Genomic DNA, 23,865 nt, shown 5'->3' on the forward strand with positions numbered 1-23,865 from the left:
AGCTGGTAGGCCTGAAGAGGTAACTGCTGGTACGCGTCCATAGCTACACACAGATCATCAGCACGAGGCCAGCAGGAGTTTATTAGCTTTGGCTCAGCACATCCCTGGAGAGCCAGATCCCATCTGTCTCTCCAGGGAAATACTCAAGTCTCTCTGCACGGTGCTCTGGGCTCTAGAAGAGTCTCTTCACTCGGGTGCTCCCTCTCTCTACCCCACGTAATGCACAGCTGGCTGCGTGCAGCACGAGTGCGCCCACAGTGCCGTCACTAGGATCATGCCTTTCCCTTACAGCCACCCTGTACACAGACGCATGGACAGGGGCTGGGATGGGGTGGAACGGTCTCATTTTCTCACCGACTGGGCTTCTACAGTTCAGGAGCAGCCTCTGCATTTAAAAGGGGTATGTCTCAAGAAAGAGAATTGTTTTAGAATTCAAATAGGTAAACAGTATGTGCTTTTTAACCTGTTTGAGACAAGCCAACAGAACATGGTTGCACGTGATCACTTCAAGAAACACTTTCTCTTTGCCTCCCACAGAAGTCCTACATTAAACATGCTGCATTTTTTTTAAAAAAGATAGCTAATGATATATTGCAGAGTCTATGCTTCTTAATGTTTCATGGCGCATTTGCATCATTGTTTTACCTTGTTGACCTAATGGTGATTCTGCACAATAGAAGGCTATTGTAAAAATAAACTGTCTACATGAAAAAGAGCTTTTCAAAGCTAATTGAACCCACTCCCATAAGTGGCCAAATAAAAGCAACAAGATAGTAGAAACAGACTCAATAATTAAGTCTCAACAGTAAGCCATGCATACCCAATTCAAAGTGCCAGAGAGCAGACCCCCCCCATCGCTGAGGGAAGGTAATTACACAAGTTGCAATAAGGAAACGTAACCCATAAAATAAGACCTTATAGACCTCATTAGTCAAAGTCATTATTTAAAAATTCATTTATTGGTTTCCTTATTTGAAACTGACCTTCTGAGCCAAGTTCTCAAGAATCTCCAATCGCTATGCACCCTGTTCTATGCTCCCCACCTCCTTTTCAACAGCTCTCTCTAAATACATCATCTTTCATGCAGCAAACAGCCTACACTAAAAGAACCAAGCGTACGAGGGGGAGAAGATACACAGGAGTCCCCACGCTGCTCAGCTAGCACACCTGCTTTACCCTGCTGCTCTAATCTCAAACCTGCCCATCAACAGCTAGCGTCCATCTGCCCAAAATACAGAGTGGGGCAAGAAAAGCAAGCAAAAATTTCTAATAGATATTTGTGCTGCTAAATTGTATATTACCATCTGACTATGATCATTCCTTACTGGGTCAGGAAAATCTACCTTTCACAGGATTTCACAGAAGAGAAAGAAAAGTAGTATCATCCTAGCTGTCTGTCATTTCCAACGACAAATATGACAAATAAAATACATCCAAGATCCCAAAGAAATGTCAGAAGGAGCCTTGTTTATACAAACAGTTGACTGCGTCCTTGAATTTGGCCAGTTAAATATACCAACATAGTGCTGCATTTCCAGCCTAGGCATTTAAAACAGATCAGTTAACAACTAAGTATATAAAGTGCAGGAAGTAGATTATTTATTAAAAGAGAACAGTTGTTGAAATTTCACTCCACAAAAACATGTATCTTTTTCTGTGTATTACAGAATGCTGTCAGCTACTGCTGGCAGGAAGGCACCTAGTTAATTCTGGATCATTACCACTCCTCATTTCAGTGGCATGCACCCATCCCACATGATCTACACATATAAAATAATAACACCACTGTCCTTATATCTGGTTCCTAAAATACCTCTAACATGCTTGAATGTAGAAAGTATTATTTTAAGTGACAGCTATGATACTGTTATTTCACCTAGACACTGAATGGAAAGCAACAGCAAAAGACTTAACTGGGTTTCACAGCAGATACATCCTAACTGAAGGATACTGATTTTTCTATTCCACACCATGACTTGGACATAGATTGTGACCAGAAGTGAATCACCCATGACAGCCAGTGTAAATTTATACAGCCAAAGGACTCTGAAGGGGACATCTCACTACAGTAGTATCAAAACTGACAGCTATGCAAAGCTCATTCTAGTCATCACAGATGTGACCAGGCTGTACAATAATATTTCATGCCACAATAGCACTGAAGCCTGCCTGAAGCTCTTTCAAGGAAAGAGAGTCAGCATTTCAGCCCAAACCTACTGCCACAGTTATTCAGTTCACCCTGATCATCAACAACTTCACCCCAAACCCTACTAATTATGCTAGAAGGTCATAGGATAGTATTTTGAAAGAAGTCTACCCACCTTCAACCCGGTTCCCCCATGCCTACTCATACAGTCCCCTGACATTGCTGAACTTAGCCCAGTTGCAACTCCTCCTCTCCCCTCTTCTCAAAGAACCCTTCAAGGTTTCACAGCCTCTCTTTTGCACTCTCTCCCCATCCCATAGGGCTAAGTAACCACACATCTCTTCAAAAGGAAAAGTCTACAAACAAACCCACAAATGGTCTCTCAGTGACCTGTTTGCTGTATTGTAGGAATAAACTTACTTCAGTTGGAAAACGTTTATGTTTACTCATCATAGCTGCAAGATCATTACTGCTGAAAGATTAAAAGAAAACCTGACTTCCGTGCATGTTTCATGCACAACAATTCTTTGCCAATAAATATTCTATTTTTTCAACTGCTGGAAAGATGACATAGATAGTGAGAAAAGGAAATGGAGGCAGGGGAACTTAAAATGCAAAAAGCCCTTTCCAAAAAGTAGACACAAGAGCAGTCATCACACTTTAACATATTTATGTAGTTTTTATAAAAAAAGCTCACAGTCAGCTGATAGAATGGTGCAACAGCAGCCTCCTTCAATCAACAATGAAGCAAAAGATAAACCGGATTAATTCAATCTGATATCCTGACACAATAAAAAGAACCAGGCACGTAACTGTTCCTTGCAGACACAGGCAAAAAGAAAACTTACACAGACACATAAACACTCTTGAAAATAATGTTAAAAAACTGGCATCCCAACCCTGAGACCTAGACAAATATTTGCTAGCTGCACTTCATCTCTATGATCCTTCTGCAAAACAAATTGCAACTTTTATTAATACAAATGTCCAAAACAAGTTCCAGGTCTACAATGCAACATCTTCTCTTCTGAGATGAGCAGTACACTGGTAAGAGAGGGATTCTAATGCGTTCAGGGAAGATGGCCAGATGACAGTTTCAGGACCCTTTTCACAAACTGGAGGTGGTGGAAGCTCCTGGCTCTACCAGCTGGCCAGGAACTGAGGTACCAGAAGGTCCTAGTCCCTCCTCTCACATGAATGCAGCTGAGAGTACGTGGATGATACAGCTTAAACTAAGTGCAAAAAGGAGCAGGGCAAAGTGGGATGAAATGACAGCCCTAACTACTGAATTTTTACATTTTGGTTTCTCAAAAGCACTTTACAATGTCAGATAGCTGAAGTATGATTCATCCTGAGGACTCATATCCTTTATTAGTGTGCTTTCTTGACAGAGCCCACAAGCTATTTAACTAAATTCTCCGAGTTTTTCAGTTGGAAACTGATTAGAGCACTCCTAAGTATGAAGAAAGATAAAAATGTACAGATATAGAGGAAAGCTGGGAAAGAAAAACAGGAATGCAAGAGTTTAAGCAGAAGAATACTGAGAGAGAGACCTTTTTACTGGCATTTTTACTTGTACAGCCTGATAACATACTACCTCGCATACAAAGGCCCATGCCTGTCCTCTGTACTATTCATGTGCAAAAGAAATCACTAGAGAGAGAGAAAAACATCACAAAATAGTAGAGGAGAAAAATGAAAGTAGAAGAGAGAAACCCAAAGAAGAAAATCCTCAAAATACAATCCTCAAAGTAAACATATGCCTGACTGGCAGTATCAATTAGAAGAACATGACTAGGGTCATATTTTAAGGAACATAAACTTGTGCTCCAATTTCTTAAGAGTGCTAAATTTTAAGTAGATTGTTGTCACCAAACCTCTGGCTTCTTTTGCCTCTGGAATTCCTTAATAAAAGTTAAACCTCCCCCCCCCAGTGGCTAAATGTACAATCTCTCATCACAGATAATTATAACTACAAAACCTTTGCCTTCTATACAAAACAGTATTTCAGTGTGAACTTTCACAAGTTACAATTTTTTGTGATTTTACAAATGTGTATGGCACTGTACAACAAGAAGTTACAAGGTTTCTCGTGCAGGGAAGTAGCCATCTAGAAGAAAGAATGGGAACTAAGAAGAATAAATACATCAATTTGATAGAGGAGCTTTACAGAATCTTGCCATGGCAGATAAAGACATAATCAGGTAGCTCACTCTCTATCAACCCCCCACACCAGAGCCCACAGAAAGTAAAAGGTGCCCAGCTCTGTCTTTCCATCAGAGTCCAGCTGGCTAGCTTATGCCGCTGGCTAAAATGGGTTCAAGCTGAGAATGCTGTTTGACATTAGAGCTAATCAGATCTAGTGGTCAGCTGCCACGCAAAGGCTGGTCACCTTTCCCAGCCACATATTTGCTTTTGCTTCCCCAGCATAAGCCCTGCCATTCCAGACCCCACAGAAAGTGGTTCAGGAACAAACTGTCCCCACTTACAAAAAAGGTTATCTGCTAATTTGATTTCCTAAACTGGCTCAGCAAGGGGTCAGACTAGAAGCAGTGCCAAGGAAGGAGTGGGAACATACAGGCACACTTCTGATGCCTAGCAGCAACTAGCTAGTAACTAGGCTTATCCCTAGTGCCAAATTGCACATTAAGGCAGATTCTAAACTGGCGCAAGATAAGCATAGATCTCTGCTGGCTTCACTGTGGAGGACAAAATCTGTTCAACTAGCAGAAAGCTGTGTTCAACACAGCATTCTGCTAGCTAAAAAAGTAGCAAAATCCTTAGACTGACACAGTATGTAATAATGGACTCAGCCTCCCTGATTTCTATTCTATAAAGGATGTAAAACAAGCACTCAAATTTGTAACACACCTTATAATTTTTATACAGACAGCATTTAGCTGTAGTTATTTAATATCAACCCAATGATTAAAGTCCTACCCTTGTCAGGTTTGCTTTCATTTCATCACTGACAGGAGCAAGACCAGGAATTCAGTCCTATTGTTGATGGCACTCCTGTGAGTTTTCCGCTTCCAGATAGAGCATTTGCATAAAACAGAACTTCAAAATACAAACTACACATGTTTCTTATTTCACATTTGGCACACAGACTACATATATTACCTCATGCCTGCTATGCTGGCTTGCCTCTTTGGACTCAATGCACTATTCACCCCACAGAAACACAAAATGATATTCTTAGTTTCCATTCACTTCCATATAGTAACCGCAGAGGAGAAGGCTACCTTTTAAACTTGGAAAGTTTATCACTTACAATATGAAGAGGGGAACGTCTAGGAAAATAAACACATTAAGTTATGCTTAAAGTTAATATAAACTTTGAACAGCAAGCCCTCAGGACATGCAGTCAGCTCCTAGAGTCTGTTAAAAAGCTGTGCACTTATAGGAGACCAGCTGAATCGTTCTCCTATCAAAAAAAAGCTAATGATCACAGATTATCATCTATGTTTCAGCCCTTCTTGCAGCTTAGGTTTATTGGCATTCAAAACCATGATGAGGTAAGTTTTTCTCCAAATTGTTTGTCTTTCCAACATTTTTCTTACAGAATTACCTTTGTCCTCCCTCTTTCTGTTTAAAGAGTTAATTCAATCTCCTCTATGCATGGTGAAAAGTGAAGTAATCACAGCTGCTAGAATGAGTCAAAAAATACTAAATGGTTTTAAGCAGTTCCCACACTTACCAAAGTGGATCAAATAAAGGAGTCTAGCAGTCTTACTTTTTTTTTTTTTTTTTGAAAAAGAGCATAATTTCTCTCCTCTTTGTAATCACATATCAGCTCTAAAGATATCCTTGATGGTGCAATAAATAGTGAAGACAGGGATAAAAAAAAAAATTAATTGAAACATTTTGCTCAAGTATAACAATGCTAGAATTTTTTCCATCATTTTTCAGAGGTCTAACACGCATTATACACGCAACAGGATCTACTTTAATATGGACATACCAGAGACTGAGCCTCCAAACTATAGTTTTAGTGCATGCTAACAGAAGTATGCACATCATGTAAAGGAGTTCCCACATTGTTACATTTGGGTTAAAAGGATGAAATTCTGGCTTAAGTCATTAGGAGATTTTCCTTACAAACTTCCAATACTCATGTCACAAGGCACAACTTTTCCCCAAGCTCAGCTTCTCAGCTTCCACTCACACCTATTCAATATAAGCAAGGACAATACTCTGGAATTTAAAATGAAAGAGCAGTAGTTAAAAAAAAAAAAAAAAAATCCTTCACACTGTACACCACCAACCCTACCTAGGATACTTCCAGTCAAAACCAGTACTTCTTATGTTTCCATCTTCACAACTACAATCACTTTTGATGTAAAATTTTACATTACAATTCTTCCAACCACACAGAAGCCCTTGTTCAATCAGTTCGGTATGTCGGATGATGAAGTGAACAGAAAGAGGTTAAGATTGCAACTGTTAGCTCTGCTTTCTGTAAAGTCTCTAGCAAAAGTGATAAAGTTTTAAGTAATGGTATTTTCAATGCCTTTTAGTGCTTCTAGCTAGGTCACTACACTCCCGCTTTGTTTTCTTATTACCCACAGAACCATCGGGCCTTTGATCAGTGCTAGTCACTGAACTTTTATACAAAGCATTAGTTCTCAACTATAAGAATGTCTCCAAAGGTTCAGAATTGCCAAAAGGTATAAATAGCTTTGCTGTAGAGTAGGCATTCAGGAGAGAAGATACCATCTTTTAAAGAAATACAGACTTGAAAAAAAGTCTTATTTATTCTGAAACATTTGAAAAAGTTGCAGCTTTCCACACCGTCTGGAAACTATGCTACAAAAGGAGTAAAGCAGACATTAAAAACATAAGGATACCTTATAAGGAATCTCAGATCTGACTCCAGGACGATTCAAGAATGTTTCTTGTCTGAATACTACACCACCAGTCTCTTAACATATGAGGAAGCCGAAAGTTTAAGAAGCATCATTTGCTTTTCTACCTGCATTTGCTAAGTCTGTTTCAGCTATTTTAATCAATAAAGAGGCAGCATGACTTTTCCCTGACACTACTTGCACTGTCCTTCCTCAGCAATGCTGAGATAGTCTCCTACTATCTCTCCAGTCAGTAGCCATTATTCTGGTCCCGTTTCAACCTGTATGCGAGTCCACTAACTGGTGGAAGCTACACTGTGTCCACTGGAATTAATGTCACTTTTTCCTGATCCTCTCTCTTAATCTTTCTTGGCCTTCATGGTAAGTCTGAGGATTAACTATATACTTCCTGATGTCACCAGCAGTGGCAAAGTAAGATTGTGCTAGGAGATTTTTCCACTGTCCATCAGCTGACTGAAGAGCCAGCCCATGTGACTCCAGGTATTCTGCACCCGCCTGACACCAGCATAGATGTTTCCTGCAGCGATGTCTCACACCGGGGTCAGTCAAATGTAAATCCCCCCTTCAGTATTTATTTAACTTTAGCATTCTCCTGGTCCAGCTCCCCAGATTAGCTTGCCATAAGGTTGAACAAGTGCTAGACTGGGGACACAGGAAGCAGTACGGATACATGAGCAGAGGTACCCAGAAGGGTGGGAGCAAATACCCACTAGATTATCTTAGCTGTAAAATGAAATCATGCCCTGCAATTGACCCACATACACCCCTTCAGGCAAAAAGAGTTTACCTGTCACATCTTCCCACATTTTAGGGACTATCATACCTTGAAAGAAAAAAGAAAAAAAAAATCTCAACACTTGCCCTTCTTTTATTTGTGTTAATGCCTCCTTTTACAGAGGGGCCATCTGAGTCTCAAAACACAGCAAAGATCCCTGGGGAATGAGGACAGAAAGATGCAGTGCCACTTACGGCACGGCTGGCTGTGGAGAAATAGGTCACTTGAGCGTAGCTGTGCAATCAATAGGATGTTCAAGCCCAGGCAACCAAGCCAGATGCTGTGGAGAACAGTGCCCAGGGAATGCTACCGGCCTCGGGGGCAATTCCACAAGGGTCAGCAGTTTCAGGGCACATGAGGGATTATCAGTCAGGACTAACACAAACCTAGGCACACTTGTGAGCATATTTACACAAGTTATTCCCTGCTGTGTGGTCCCCTCCTCTTCTCCAGCCATCCACCTCTGGGTCTCCACAGCTGATCTGCAGTCTCCCATGCACCCCATTTAGAACCTCCTCAACTTGCCCTAGACAGCAAGAAACTCCCATGTGGGAGCCTAAGACAGAAATCAGAACCTTCTTATACTTCAGGACACCTTCCCACACCCTCCCCCAGTGGTGGCAGGAACAAACTTCAGGGCTATATGTAGTATTATTCCAGGTCTACCAGAGGAAATACTCAAAACATAAAGGCTTCCTTCTTCGGAAGTTGTGCTGGGTGCAGGTGCCCAGGTGCTCGGGGGGGGGGGGGTTCAGGGCAGCCTCTGTGAGGAGAGGCCGGGGCTGCCCCGTGCCGGACACAGCCAGTTCCGGCCAGCTCCAACCGACCCACCGCAGGGCATGGCTGAGCCCCTCAGCCAAGATGGAGGCACCTCTGGGAAAGCGTGTGTAAGGAAGGGCAAAACATTGCCCAGGAATGACGGGTGAGGGGAAAAAAGTGTGAGAAACAGCCCTGTGAGCCCAGAGGTGAGAGCAGGAGCGGAGGAGAAGGAGGAGGAGGAGCAGCAGCAGCCCTGGGCACCTGAGCAGAGATTCCCCGTCAGCCCCTGGAGAGACCAGGCTGCAGCAGGCAGACAGCATGAGGAGGAAGGAGCATGGAGAGGAGCTGCCAGGGACTGACCCCATGGTCAAGTCTCCTTCGCCTGTGACAGTAACTGGTAAGCAATCTCCCTGTCTTCATCTCAACCCACAAGCTTTTCCATCCAATTTTCTCTCCCCTCTCGCCGAGGAGGGGAGCAAGCGAGTGGCTGGGTGGGCATCTGGCAGCCAGCCAAGGGCAACCCACCACAGAAGTCAGTAGTAAGAAAGCCACTTTTTGAATCACATAGCAAATACACTGAACATGCTTTAAAGCTAATTACAACCACAATGAGACTGTTTTATTGTCAGTGTACAATTTCAATACACATTTGGGCATCTGAGAGACTACTGACAACTATAACCAAGTCAGTACTTTTTCAGCCAAAAAACAACCAGCACGGGAACTGACAATTAGTTCAACTCTCCAACTATTAAACCACAGGCAAGTTATATGATAAAAACAAGCATCCAAACAGTACGGAAGGCAGAGCAGTTGATATTGAACACCTGTAGTACTATCCCTCTTTTCCTTAACTAACCTGTCTACAACAAACAGGCTTTGCTTACAACAATGGCAGATGATCACCTCTGGCTACGTCAAGTCATGCAAGAACTGTTCAATATAGGAGGCTCTTACCACCATGCGTTGTTACTGTATTTGGCAACTTTTCCGTGTTCCGAAATGCATGGGTTCTTTAACAGGTATTAAATGCCTAGCTAAAAATCTTAGCATAAATAATTTGCAACTGTAACAAGTAATATTTGGTGGACATAAGTCCTAGGTGTTCTTTGGAGAAACTACAGGTGCTCTTATCCTAACTAGCACTTCCTTCACCACCATCCCCTAGTGCAGACATGACGGCTCAGGCTGCTTTTTACTATACATTTATTGTGTACAACTGTTTAAAATTAATGCATTCTTCTCAAAATCATTAAACTAATTACTACTTCCTTTAATTAAAGTTTTAAAAATCACAAAATTACTGAAACCACAAGTCTATATTCAGTCAGTAAATGTTTAACATACAGTTAACATACAAGAGATTAGAACAATTTCTAACCCCAAAGACCAACAATATAATACACCCTTACATCTATCACTCTTGTCTTGCTAAGCAGTTAAGAGATTCATGTTTTGTACACATTAAAAGAGTGGATACTATGACATAAAAGTGAATTGCCTGGAGGGATGAAAGAAAAAAAAAGGCATTGTTTTTGAAGGGAAGTAAGTAACTCCTGTTCACCACCACTCAACCACAGAATGGCATTTCACGTCATTGCGATCTGTGAAAGATAGACAGCAAAGGCCATTCTAGCAGCCAGTCTTGCAGTTGGAACATTACATTTTTAAGCTCAGGTAATCAATCTTTACAATGCACCATATACATACATAAATATATATACACTTATAACTGGTAAACAATTTGAAGTCTATGCTTGGTAACACTAACTCACCATTTACTGCCTTGGCTAGCCTGCAAAGATAAACCTGCCTTCTCCAGATGTCCCAAGAGCTGTCACATCCCCAGTTGCAGACCTCCAACAGCAGACCAATAAAACTTGTTACAGAAACGAAACCACTGGATTTCTGGCCCCCCTCCACCCCAAAGGATGAAAAGGAGTGTCGCCAACCCCGTCCCCCCAACCCAGGCTATGTTGTGAAGCTGCCTGTGAACTCCATGGGTACCCCAAGGAGGCAGCGCCCCGCAGGCCTTACAATGTGTTGTGACCTTATTGCTGCTGACACTTGGATTGTGACATCATTAAATAATCTTTCAGATACACGTGTGTCACGCTCACTGCCAACAAATACGAGAACACGGGCGTCTTCTGGGATTTGCCTCATGAACAAATCACATTGCCAGGGCTCTAGGAGCAGAGGGATGCAGGCTACTGTTTTTAGGGAGTGTCAATCACATCCTTTTGAGCACCTTACTTCTAGCTTTCACCACTTCCTGCTTTTGTCACCTAAACAGCTATTACCAGCCAAACTTCAGTAGCGGGCAACTATTGGTGATACTGGACAGTGGAGAGAAGCTTCACTAGAACGTGGTACAGTTTACTGAAAGTAATAAATACTTGTTATTTCATTTTAAAGTGCGTTTGTTTCACTTTCTGCAGGCATCTGTGGGACACACATAGCCTAACTGAATGACTGCATGACCCAGAGAAACAATAAATCTACATGAACACTTTCATAGTCTTAAGAGTTATTAACCACTGTGCATTTCAAAGGATGATCTAGATGAATAAGCAAATGGCTTGAAACCCTACACGTCCTTCACTGCAGTCATTTAAATTCCTGGAGCATCGTGGGTAACTGCTGTCTTTATAAAGGTATAAACTATGCTGCAAGGTTTTCATAAACTGTTAAATGTGTACAAGAAGACTGAAAGACTACAAGTCAATCATACACATTTCAAAAATAGCAATTTCATTTTTCAGGGCAGATACTGAGACTGAGAAGCTGAATTTATTTTGCATGGGCAGCAAACTTCATCATTAAATCCACTGGCTAAACAAGAAGCACCTATATAAAAAAAGAGAATAAAATCTCAGCAGCATGCAAACAAGATAGCACATCTTTTTCAGAGAATGCACTCCTCTTGAACTGAAAAGCAAGAACAATTTGGAAATGACAAGAGGGAATAAAACTAAAGGCCACAAATTAAATACTCCCCAAGAAATGTCCTTGCCTGTTACATTTTAAGAAAATCAGAATTAATTTGCATCTATTACTGAAAATCTGATAATTCCCCTGTGTAAATAGTTACAGAATTCTTCAGTAGGAACCTAGCTTTGTAAGGGAATTGTAAGATTTTCAACAAAAATAGGACTTTTAAATGCCCATATCCATGGATAACTAAAATACAACTAGCAAAATAGAATGCTTTTCAGTAATAAACACAGCTTAATAAGAATACATAGTCATAAACTGTTATGCTTCCACACCAATATTTAAAAGACAATCAGAATCCATAGCAAGTAGTTGCCATTAAAGAATTAAACATATTTTGGCAAAAGAAAAATTCCTTCAGCTTGAAAAATAAATGCTTAAACTTCTGCTTCCTAGTAGGTGCTACTGTTCTGCGACAAAATTATTTTCCCATAGACAGCTTTCTTCTCAAAAAAACCCTGAAAATCTAAGCTGGCAATAATATAATAGCACAGGATCTTAGTAGCCATCATCCCTTCATTAAAATACCTGCATGAAGCTAATTAACTTCCTCTTCTTCAGAGGGATTACGAACCTCGCGAAACAGCTTCTCAACTCTTTCAAAGTATGACTGATGAAGGGACTACTATGTTGGAAGTTATAATGCACAGATCATATCTCAAGGTTAAACTTCTATCTACTTGCTTCCGAATTAACCCCCACCTTCTGTTAGTCTATCTTCTCTCAAATTACAGATTTTTCTACAAGTTTTGCTACCTTACACTTCTACTGCTTACAGATAAACATATATTTTGAGCTTCATATTAACTCAGAGGATTTAAAGGAAAGAGGGGATGGGGCAGCAAAGAAAAGCAATACACAAAATTAGTTCTCAAATCTTAACAACAGTTCTGACAAACAAGCAAAAGTAAAAGATTCATCAAATAATTGACTGATCAGAATTGCTGACAAAGTCAACTCAGTACTAAAACGCTTTATTTGACCCTAAACAAAAGGGAAGACACTGTAACGAATGGCACAATCCAAAGTTTCCTGAAACAAATGAAAAATGAACCACCTTTGTAACGCTCTGAAGTTAGTGCCAGTGTGCGCTTGTGATACAACCTTCTAATATTCCTGCCCCAAACATAAATAAGAATTGAAACACCCTAAATTCCTGTGGTTTCCATCAAATTAACTGAAATCTCTGCACCTAGTGTTCAGAATATCTTTGCAAGCTGTAGCACAAAGATAATGTAACTCCATTCTTTTGCGGGAAGCAGTTAAAAAAAAAAAAAGCCACAACACTTCAACAAGGCAACCGTGTTATACATAGAAATTAATAACGTAGTAATAGTACAGAAAAAAGGAACAATGTCTTCTTTCACATTATAGGGACTGAACATTAGACTACTTGTAGAGATTCAGGCAGCTGCTGAGAACGTCTTAGCAGCTCTTGTATTTGCAAGACAAACCCTGTCAGTCGAAAACAAAACAATCCTGCCGTTTAAATATGTCAACTAACTGTATAGACATTATGCAGTCATATTTTGCAATCCCAAAATTAAAACATGAATCCAAATTTCTGAAGGAAACAAAATTATTCCAACGCTTGTAACGGCAGAGCCAAACCACAGACCTTCACAGTGATCGATTACTTCAATAAGTCAAAATATCACAAAATATTTGCAGGAACTCTGCCAGAGTAAAGCAGGTGATATAGCTGGTAATATTTTCAAGTCCTTTTGGATGAAAAGGGCATCCAAAAAGAGTCGGTACCTGGTCTTACCTGCCCAAAAGTAATGCTCGTACGGCTCTGCAATCAATTCACCTATTTTCCTCTGCCAGGTTTGACAGACTTTACGGTGGAAAGTTAGCCCATCGCTTACAGAGAGGATGTCTCCCTGATGTCTCCCTCTCAACCTGCAGGAACTAGGCTCTAATGAATCCAGAGACAGAAAAGTGGTGCAAGAAAAAAAAAAAAAAAAATAGGACTCGACCGATTTGTTGCAGTCTAAATTTAAAATGAAAAGCATAAAGGGAAACACACTTCCAGCTTCTGCCTAAGGGTATCCTAACAAAACGGGAGGGGGGGTGAAGCCCAAAACAAGGAAACGGATTATGTAGGTTAAGCTCAGCTTTTATCATCCGCTGCAAGGTCCAGCTAAGTAAACACCGAGCCCCCCGGACGGACGGCCAGTCGCCGTCGCCGCCTCGGCCGCTACCGGGGCCGAGGCGGCGGCGGCGACGGGCCGGCCCCCGAGCCCTCTCCGGGAGGCCCCGCCGCCACGTCCCCCCTCACGGAGCCGGGGGGGCGGGCGGTAACGCTTCCCGCCCGCGGTGAGGAGGAAGCTGCTTCCTCAGACGTGTCTGCGGGGACCCGGGAGCCAGCCGGGCCGGGGGAGGGGAAGCGGCGCGGCGCGGCCCGCCCGCCCCACCGCCTCTGCCCCACCGCTGCGGGGCCCTCGTGCCTCCCCCTTACCCCACCCCTTCCCGCCCCGCCGGGACGCGCGGGCGGCGGCGGGGCCGCGGGGCTCCTTACCCGCCTTGTAGCCGCGCAAGCCGAGCTGGGGATGCAGCCCGCCCCACATGGTGCCGCGCCGGGCCGGGTCGGGCCGGGGGGGGCCGCCGCTCTCCGGCAGCGGCGGCGCGGAGCTGCGCGCTCTCCGGCGGGCGGCCGCGGCCCGGATGGCCGGCGGTGGCGGCCGGTCCCGCTGCCGAGGGAAGGTTAGCGGGGGGCTGCCGCCACGGCGGGGGCTGTCGCCTGCCCCAGGGCCGCCGCAGCCATGGTGCCGGGCCGCGACCGCGGAGGGCGGTAGGACCTCGCCGCCCCCTCGCTGGAGACAAAACTTGCTTTATTGCGCTGCCGCCGCCGCCGCCTGCTTCTCCGGCGCTGGGAGCGGGGCGGAGACAGGGGCGGGAGCCCTGCAGATGCTGCTGCTGCTCGGGGACGAGCCGCTTGCATAACCCGGCCCACGGGGAGGGGGCGCGGGGCGAGCGGCCGCGGGGGCCGGGGCGAGGGAGCGCCGGCCCCAGGGACGAATCCGCCCGGCCCGGCCCGGCCCAGAGGCCGCGGCCCCGCCGCCTCCGCAGTGCCCGGCGAGGCGGCCCCCGCGCCCCGCTCAGGCCCCGCAGGGGTGGTTTGGGCGCTCCCGTTGGCCTCGGGTTTAACTTACTCGTCCGCCTGCCCCCGGGCGTGCCCGGGCGGGGATGAGCCCCCGGCGGCACCCGCGCCCCGCGCTTCCTGCCCGCTTAACCAGGGATCAAGCAAGGGGCCAGTTAGCAACGGCGTGTAACTGTCATCAGGGAAGACACTGAATGGAAAGCACTTAATTGGGTATAAAGATAATTGGTAAAGAAAAGTGAAATGCCTTACTCCAGAATTACGGCATTTGAAATACCCAAGGCCGGTACGTGCAGACTTAGTAGAGTTTATAATGAAATCACAATTTTCCTGTACTTTCTTGTTCTAGGAAGAAAATGAAGTGGAAAGAAAGGATCGTAACGTTCATTTGAATGATCAGTTCCACCAAAAGATCCTCAGTATCATCATAAAGTTTAAGCCACAGGGCTGGAAACAAAATGCTCCTGTCAGCAATAATTCAAACCCAATAAAAGGCTTCCCCCCCACGCTGCTTTGAGTCTGCTCCAAATACTTCGAGAGAGAATTCTGCACCAGCAGCCTTCATGTTACTGTTGTTTGCAACTGCAGCCCAGTGATCACCATTGTAAACTACCTGCAAAACAAGTGTACCACTTGATCAGCAATCCACGTTGTCAGACAAAACCATAAAGAGAAGGAGAAAATACGCGGACAGCTTCTAACTTCAGTGTAACCACCCCAAAACTACAAACCCCACCACCACCAAGATGAGAAAAGCAAGGCTGTAGACAGCATTGCAGAGTATGATGGATGTGACAGCTTAGGGAGGTGAGGTGAAACAGGAGCAGTTCTGTATTCATGTGGAAACATTCACAATCAATAAATAAAACCTGTGTTCAAACACTTCCTGCTGACCCAATGCATTTTTAATTAGTAGCTGATGATCACAGAATAGCTTTTATGTCTTTGGAAAGTTATATGTTATATTTCAGCACAAGTCATATTTTATTTATGCCTAGCTAGGTCTTCATAATGTACTCAGTAAAAGAGAGGCCTCAGAAGTACTGGAATGAGCATGTAGAAGTGCTGCATATTGTTATTTTGTTCTCTTTCTTATCCATATAAAGCCCTTATGTTCTCACTGAAGACCTGACACGACGTGCATTCCTCACCAGCTTGTTTTAACTATGGAGCATAACTGTCACTAGGTGTTTTGTAGGTAGAGTTGTAGAAACACAGGCTTTAAAAAGTTAATAAATACTGAATAAAAACCCCAAATACTAAAACTCCAGGAGATCCCATCAAAACCCTCAGACTGTTGCTAGAGGTCCTCTGAATGATAAAAGGGTGGAAGCATTTTCAACCACAAATACTGGCTTAAAGTAGAAGACCAATGCAGGAAACTAAACTATCATTGATAACACCTCAATGAAATTGTCCAGCCTTTCAACCCTGAAGCCAACTTCAATATTGAAGAATGTTAGTGAGAGCATGGTAGGTAAACACAAATATAAGAAAGAAGAAAAGCTAAAGCATCTCGCAAAACACTCAAGACCAAGAAACATGTAAACAGCTTGGTTCAAGACCTCTTTCAAGGACTTGTCTACGTGTAACATTTGTTGCATGCTATTTTGTTGAGTTTGCTAAACTTTGGATAAGCGTGTGTACTTGGCATATTCACAGTGAGCTGTGAGGAAGCTGAATGTCAAGAAGGGGAAGGCATCTAGCAGTAGGCAAGGAGTAAAATTACCTCATCACTGCTGAGCTCTGGAGTTTGTGATGCTGTCCTGTAATGCAGCTGCAAGAATCCAGAGGCATATCACGACCCCAGAAAGCTGCATGCCTGGAAAAGGTGTGATAACAGTTCTTGCATCTCCTCATAAATGTCACTGCAGTGTTTTTATGTACCTTGGCATTGCCATTCATGGAAGCTTTACAGTTTCCTATGTATCTCCTGTCTACTCGTGAACAATACCACAGAGGAAAAAAGCCGATAAAAAGGCCAAGATGAGGGTGGCAGAACACAGCCAGGTAGCCTGGCTGAATCACCTCCGATAACGCTGCTTGTGGGGGAGGTTGACTCAGCAACACCATGTCTTCAAGGTGTCCCCGCTGCAGCATCTGTGCTTTGACAGTGCTACTGCTCAGAGCAGAAAGCAAGAAAACATGCTTAAATTTAAGCAGTCAGATAACAGAACCTGAGACACGTTCATCCTTTTGACTGGATTTTAAGTTGTTTTTATAGAAAATGAATGTAATTAGTAAAGCTTTTTTGCTACAAATAACTTCAGTGTATCTGTCTGGAAACCAGGCCACACTGAAGCCAGTAGTTTTACTCTATAAATACATTTAGCTTGTTAATGCTTTATTCACTTTCCAGCAGTCTGCTTGTATACACAGTTCTAGACCGGGAGCAGTATTTGTTTTAGATTTTCAAAAACCTCTTGAAAAAGTATGCAGACTGGCTTGGACCTCCTGCAGAGATGAGTTTGTGCCATTTAATGCTGCTGAAGCAAGCCCCCAGTTTCATGTGGATGTCAACTTGGCAATGCAGCGGGCCCTGAGGGCATCCCAAGCCCCTCTTCTTAACAAGTCTCTTTTGACCCATCTGTGAGACCCAACCATGCAGAGCTGGTGGGTAGTACGGGCTCTGGTCCGTTCTACCTGCATTTGTCCCTCTGCACCTAATGGAGCCTGCCTACACTAGGATGACTTGCATTAGCTTATCACCTCTTACATCTCTTGGGTTGCTAAGAATTAGGAGCGTGGCAATCTGTGTTCCAGTACTGCCCCACCCAAGAGGGGTAAAAAGGTCTCAATACTCATAGAAAACGTCAGTGTGGTACAAGGGAAAGCTCATGTAACCTTACACACGAACCAGCAATAAGTGGAAACAGCCTGCATCCCTGGATAATTATTGTGAAATGTGATGCTCCAGACAATGAATGGACTCAAGTTCTTATTGTCTGAAAAGCCTTCTCCCCACCTCTTTCCTCATGATCTTCTGACACAAACTCTACCCTCTTGGCAGAATCCACAAAGAAAAATAACAATAGAAAGTAACAGCTGAAGCATTGGTCTCATTAATGCCAATTGCAGCACATCTTACCCAAGGGTTTGTGATCTATTTCCAGGTTGAGAAATCGCATCCCTTTTTTTTTCCCCCCTGAGTCAAAACATAATGCTCTAAATGGAATTAAGCTGCAGCATAACCTCTGAAAGCAGCATTTTTCTTTGATTAAAGCCAGAAATGCGTTCAATATTTATTCTACACACTTGCTTTCACATTTAATAGAATTAAAAGATTATTAAAAATCCCAAATACTAAATAGCTAAACATTGTTCTAAGAGAATGCCGACTATTTCCCCTATCTAATTAAGACATCAAGCATGTGTGCATTCTATCAAAAACCAACAGCGGCATTTCTGCAAGCACATCTATATTGTACATTACTTTGACATTAAAATCACAAATTTTCCATTATTGAGTTGCTTCACTAAGTACAGAAATCCTTCTCCTCCACCCACGACTTTTTCAGTTGAACACTGTGTCCTAGCAAAGTCTAAGCAGCCTTTAAGAAGCCTTAGAGCAATTCCTCCTGGTTTGCAAAAAATAACTATGTATGTTACAAAGCGAGATGTTAAACTGTTAACTATAATTAAGAACAGATTAGCTTACCTAATAAAGTGCACCCCTGCCGGTAGGGCAGGTTGGCCTACAAAACACTGAAATGTTCCACTAAAAGTACATTGCGTGCACGGTATGGCATTAACAACAAACTGCATCACCTAGTACCTGCAAAGCAGGCATCATGAAATAACACGGTGTATACAATGTTTTTATTTTTGCCTTTTCTACAAGCAAATGAGAGTGCTTGTCTTTCACAAAAGAACACAAATTGATACCGATTTGAATCTGCTTTGCCCTACGCTTTCAGTCACAGCTTATACCACGAAAGAGAATAAAACCAAGCAGCTTGTTGTTACCATAGCTATGGTTGATTACCAGCCTCCTGAAATGTCAGATTCTTCTTAATGTTCCAGGTTTCAGAATCAGATTTTCACCTCAGAATCTCAGCCTGAAAATATTTTCATTTACATCATTGCTAGAAAACCCTTGGGAGTCAGGGATTTTACGTGGTTCATCACTGGTGGGTGGGACAAACACTTTTTTTTTTGGTCATATGATTTTAAAATAAGTCTAAGAGATGTAAATGAACTCTGTGCCATCAACTCTGTTACCGCAGGAAGAAGACCATACGCAGGGGGTGGGATCCAGTGACATCTAACCAGTAACTTGTGAAGACAATCAGGAATTTCTCAGGTGTGTTTTTCTCAAGGGGAAAATTTCGAGTTCTGCTATTCTACCTTCCCTTTTCTCCGTCCCCTCCTCTCCCAAAGGCAGTGGGAAAGAAGGGGAAATGCAAATGACTTGGGCAGGGATGGAGAGAATATGTAAAAACCTACAGGCTGCAGGCAGGCCTTCTTCTCCCAGCCTTTCAGGGCTGGCTCCTAACACATTTAAGAGCCAGACTGCCTGTACCGGAGCAGCGAGCCTCTTCCCCTAGCCCTGCTGGGACTCACTAACATATCTACCATCCTTTCAGGACATAACACTTCGACAAAAAAAATTTTTTTAAAATTGTTTCTCCTACTCACATTGCATGACTTTTTTCCAATCTCTCCAGTTCTCTTGTTCTTGAGCCCGCTTGAGTCACCTTCACTTTCTATGAAAGCACTAGCTGATTTTAGGAGCATCCATCCTTTTTTTTCTCCCGTAGGTCTAAGACAAAAAGAGATAGCAAGCTGTAAATCCTCTTGAGGGAGAGGACTGAGACCTCATGGTGGTATGCTACATTTATTGTGATGCTGAAACATCTGATGAAGGCCATATTTGAGACCTGCTGCAGTCTAGAGGCTTCTTTGTAATAATTAATAACAAATGATAAATTGGTGCTTGATAGCGTTCTTTGGTATTCTTCAGAGAGAAAGACCAGCAAAATTAAGAAAATGAAGGCATGAGATAACTGTGCTACCAGTCATCAGACCAGGCAGGCACAATTCAGTTTCAAAATGGCTATACCAAAACCCTTTCAGTTTGGGATTATCAAAATACTGAACCTTTTGTATTTACTTTTCTGTGCTGAAACTTATGCTAAAGCCTAAGAGAAGAAGCCTCAGCAGTGCTGCAGTTCAGGCTTTCGATCTGACTGCCACTGGCAATGCTTGAGTTTTTACAGTTGACCTTTTACTTCAAGGCAGTCTTGTTTGACTCCGTGTTATACACAGACAAATGAGTGCAGAAGGATGAAGCGCTGGATGATATTGCTATACAATAACGTGCAGATGCAGATTTTTTTAAGCTGCTTTATGGAGGTTAAACTCCACCTCAAATGTGAAGTAACTGCCATATTAGAAGCACAAAACAGCATTTAGCCTGACCTGTTTAAAACCTACCTGCCTTAAAGGTTAATCAGAAAGCATCCCCCTTGTATGCAGTCACTGAAACAAAGGATCAGACTGTGCAGTGAGGTTCCCTGCTCCATCTCCACCTCAGCACAGGAAGGAATAAATCCTGTTTTCCTTTTGCAACAAACATGCCCACTGAATTATATAACTTCTGAGACATACGGCATTTCAAATTACAAGTGACTGTGTACAGGAAGGCCAAACACACTACAGCACATCCAGCCACCGATGCAACATTGTATGAATACTTGGCAATGGAAATTTCTTCCAAGTGGCCATCATTATCTGCTTATAGCCTGAAATATGTAGTCTGTTTACTCCAAGTCAGAAATACAACCTACGAACATTACCAGTCAGAAAATTATCTGGTCGCTTGTGTTTGAGCCAAACCCAGTATTGCTGCAAAGGGATGAAATTTCAGTAAAGTCAATGGAGTTATGCCAGTGCTCAGTTTGGTCAGCTCAGTGCTGTCATATGCCCACATGTAAAAGTCAGATGGAAATATTTATTTCATGCTTTAACTATAAATACAATTAACTTCATGAAGCTCCCCGCCCCATGTTCTTCTCCATTGACTTTTATTCTACAAAAATCATTGACATTGATTCTACAATAATTCACTACTATATACTATAAATATGTATCAGTATTATAATGCTTTGTTTTCTCCCAGCAGTGAGAGGTCCATACCTAAAATGACGGGGTATTCTATGCTGGTAGCATTAAATCCAGTTTAAAAGGACACTTTCAGACCCACCCAGCACACCCCCTGCAGATGTCTCAGAACCAGCCCGCTCCCTGTACAATGCAGCTATCGGTCGTGGCACTGCTGGGAATTTCCCGGCGTGCAGCACAGGCAGCCTTAGAAAACGCTCTGGTTTTGTTACGCCTGAGACTGCAAAGCACAATTTGCTCATACCTTGTGCTTCATATCCTTCAGTCTTTTTAACAGCATTCTCACATTAAACTAATAAACATATATATTAGCACACACTTTTTTAGATAAACCCAGTTCACCCAAGAAGGTAGAAAATGACTGAAATGCAAAAAGTGGACTGTACTAGTTTGTACTGACCACAGTGCCCATCAGATTTGTTTCACGGGCCCTCAGGGTTAGTATATGACATACGTACGAATCCACCACAGTATCCTTAGACTGTTTTGCTTTTGACTTAAAATTAACACAGACAAGAGTGTTTATTAAAAGTAACTTTCTGACGCTGGCTTGGCTGTAAGATCGTTCTCTAGTATTCTACTTTTAACACATTGCTTGAGTGACCAAATTGATCTGGGAGGCGTTTTAGGTTTAGTAAACATGCAACCTGATCTTTGGTCACAGAGAAAACAACAAGAAATTGAGCTTCTAAGTGAGCATGTGACTTTAAATGTACATAAATAAAAGAAGCTTAGAAGTTTAAGTATCTCTGCTTAAATTGTTGGGGGCTGTCCCACTAATTTAGGAATCCCATGGTTTAAGAATTGCACATCATGTAGTGCACCGGTGTACCGTTCTAATACCTCAAATAAGAATATCTGGTTAAATCAATTAAAATTAAATTGAAGAATCGTAATTCCAATTTTCTGGTTAATGCAGGACAGTACGGTACAAATATGCTCTATACTTCGACCGCTTAGTTCTCAGCGTTACTACCTTCTGAGCCAAGCATCAGAAGGTCAATCCAGAACATGGGAACGTCCCTCTAGCTTCTGAAGGAAGACTGATTGCCATCTATTCATAAGGTAAGTAGCTTCAACCACCCAAACAAAATGCGTTAGTGGGAAGAGATAAATAGCCTATCTAAAAGTTCGGAACTGGCTGCATCCTTACAAAACAACATTACATATGTGCTCCCAATGTGAAAATTACAAAGAACAAAAAATATACTGAAACAGGCCCTGACAATCAGTGCAGGAAGCTAAAATGGGTAGCAACAAATAGGCATTAAGAAAGTGCAAGAGGCAGTCACACACAGACTCCCATCTGCAAACTACTCCAGCGAATGCTCCGTGAAGTCAGTTCATTCATGGAAGTCCCTGCTCGAAGACACCACTGAGCTTACATTACATGAGCCTTTCACGATGTTGGCCCTGCTGGAATGCGTCCCCAGCAGTCACCATGACAAGACCTTTATTTAGCACTGTGGTTAAAAGATGGAAAAGAAAAATGAGAAAGAAATGAAAAGGAAGCAGACAGCTGTAATAAAGCATCTTTAAATACATGCGAATATTACTTGTCTTTTGCTTCTATGTTTGAAGATAATTGCTGCAAGGATAAACTCACAAAGTTGGGATTGCAGACATCAGAAAACCATGTATTTTGCATTGTATTAAGGGTAGAACTCAAGAACTAATTTTAAAAATGATAAATTGAATCACATATTCCAAAAACACATTTGCTGCATTTATATGTTACTGCTTTCAGATGTTACCAATCTTTATATGTTACCGATTTATGTTACTGCTTTCAGATGTTGCTTATGTGCAAGAACACTTAAGTTTAAAGCATAAAAATGTGCCCTCTGAAAGTTGACTCTAATAGACCTCTAAAGTAATATGAAAGATCTAAAATCCTAGAAGTATGTCACAAACTCTAAAAGCAGAACATAATAAAACAATATCTACTCAGTGCTACGTATCCTTGAGCTTATATATTTCAATTTAAGTAAACCAGTCTCCCTTGCAGAGAGATAAGAAAACCGAGCTGTGTGAAACAAAAACTATCAACCATTTTATTTGAGTCTATATTTAGCATTTGCTGCATTGTGCTTTAATTGCTGAAACTGCCTCTACAGAAGCATTAAAAAATCGCTAGGAAAAAACGGGGGTTTTTTGCATCATGTCATCATGAGGCACATTGAATGTTCAGAACAAAGCTTCACCTTGCAAGATTTCCACATCAGTTCTGAAGCACAAAAAAGTTCTAAAATTCAGATGAATTATCAACACTTTGTTTCCCTCAGATAACCCTCTTGAAGCTCACCATCACAAACAAAACATGACCTATTGCAAATTCAAATTTGGATGAATACAGATGAAAAGAAAACGTTGGCAGTTTAGTTCCTTTTTTTAAAAAAGCAGATAAGTTAGTAAATACAGTAACTTCCATTGGGCTAGCAAGTCAATTTGTGAGCCAAGTTGTATCAAACAGAACCAGCTATCTAGTTTGAGAGCCTGTAAATTGTGTTTCCTATCTAGTGAAGTCCCTAATTTTCCCTCACTGTGTTTTTTAGCATAATCTTTCATATGATTTTCAAATATAATTTTACGTGAAGTATATATAAGTACTCAAACTGGACCATGTGGGAAGAGACTAGTTTGCTAAAGACTCATTTATCTAAAATACAAGCGAGCAGTCACTGAAATGGACTTTCTGGCAGAGTCCTGATCAACCATATCTACAGCTGCAAGGATTTGCCACAGAAATCCTTTTTGCTGTCCCAAGTAGTGACCACAATATAGGGTTTTACTGCCCCTGGACCTCAGCCACTTCAAACACTTCCACAGCACATGGCGTGCAGTGCATACAGCAGGTCCTCCCTGCCTGATGGTATTTCCATCCAGAGCAGGACAATATGGACTTACAAGCCCCCTGATGCGCTGTGGTTGGATTTACAAAAACAAAAGGCCAGAGATAAGAGTTATTAGTTTGGTGCAGAAGAGGGCAAGGGCTCGGGGTCCCTGAGGCTCCCGTCTCCCAGGAAGCGCTGCTTGACACACCTTCAGGGTCTCTGAACCCACTTGCAAAGGCTTGAAAAGTAATCTGTTGACT

The 23,865-nt window shown here is 42.4% G+C and overlaps 1 protein-coding gene across 4 annotated transcripts in view; it reads right to left on the reverse strand.

The window, feature by feature from the left end:
- Positions 1 to 14,197, reverse strand: part of CEP85L (centrosomal protein 85 like) — a 124,111-nt gene extending 109,914 nt beyond the window's left edge. For 2 of the 4 annotated variants that reach the window (XR_012041456.1, XM_072855746.1), the window contains exon 1: positions 13,314 to 13,814. Coding sequence is in view for 3 of the 4 variants with exons in the window: in XM_072855746.1 (XP_072711847.1) it covers positions 13,314 to 13,560 (247 nt within the window). In the remaining variant the exon portion in view is untranslated. Of the gene's footprint in view, positions 1 to 13,313; positions 13,815 to 14,066 lie in introns of those variants that run through there. The other 2 variants (XM_072855747.1, XM_072855748.1) reach the window with 2 other exon arrangements.
- Between the last annotated feature and the right edge of the window lie 9,668 nt (positions 14,198 to 23,865).

Source organism: Ciconia boyciana, chromosome 3 (genome assembly GCF_034638445.1).
Source record: "Ciconia boyciana chromosome 3, ASM3463844v1, whole genome shotgun sequence".
In the NCBI taxonomy this organism is placed as follows: Eukaryota; Metazoa; Chordata; class Aves; order Ciconiiformes; family Ciconiidae; genus Ciconia; species Ciconia boyciana.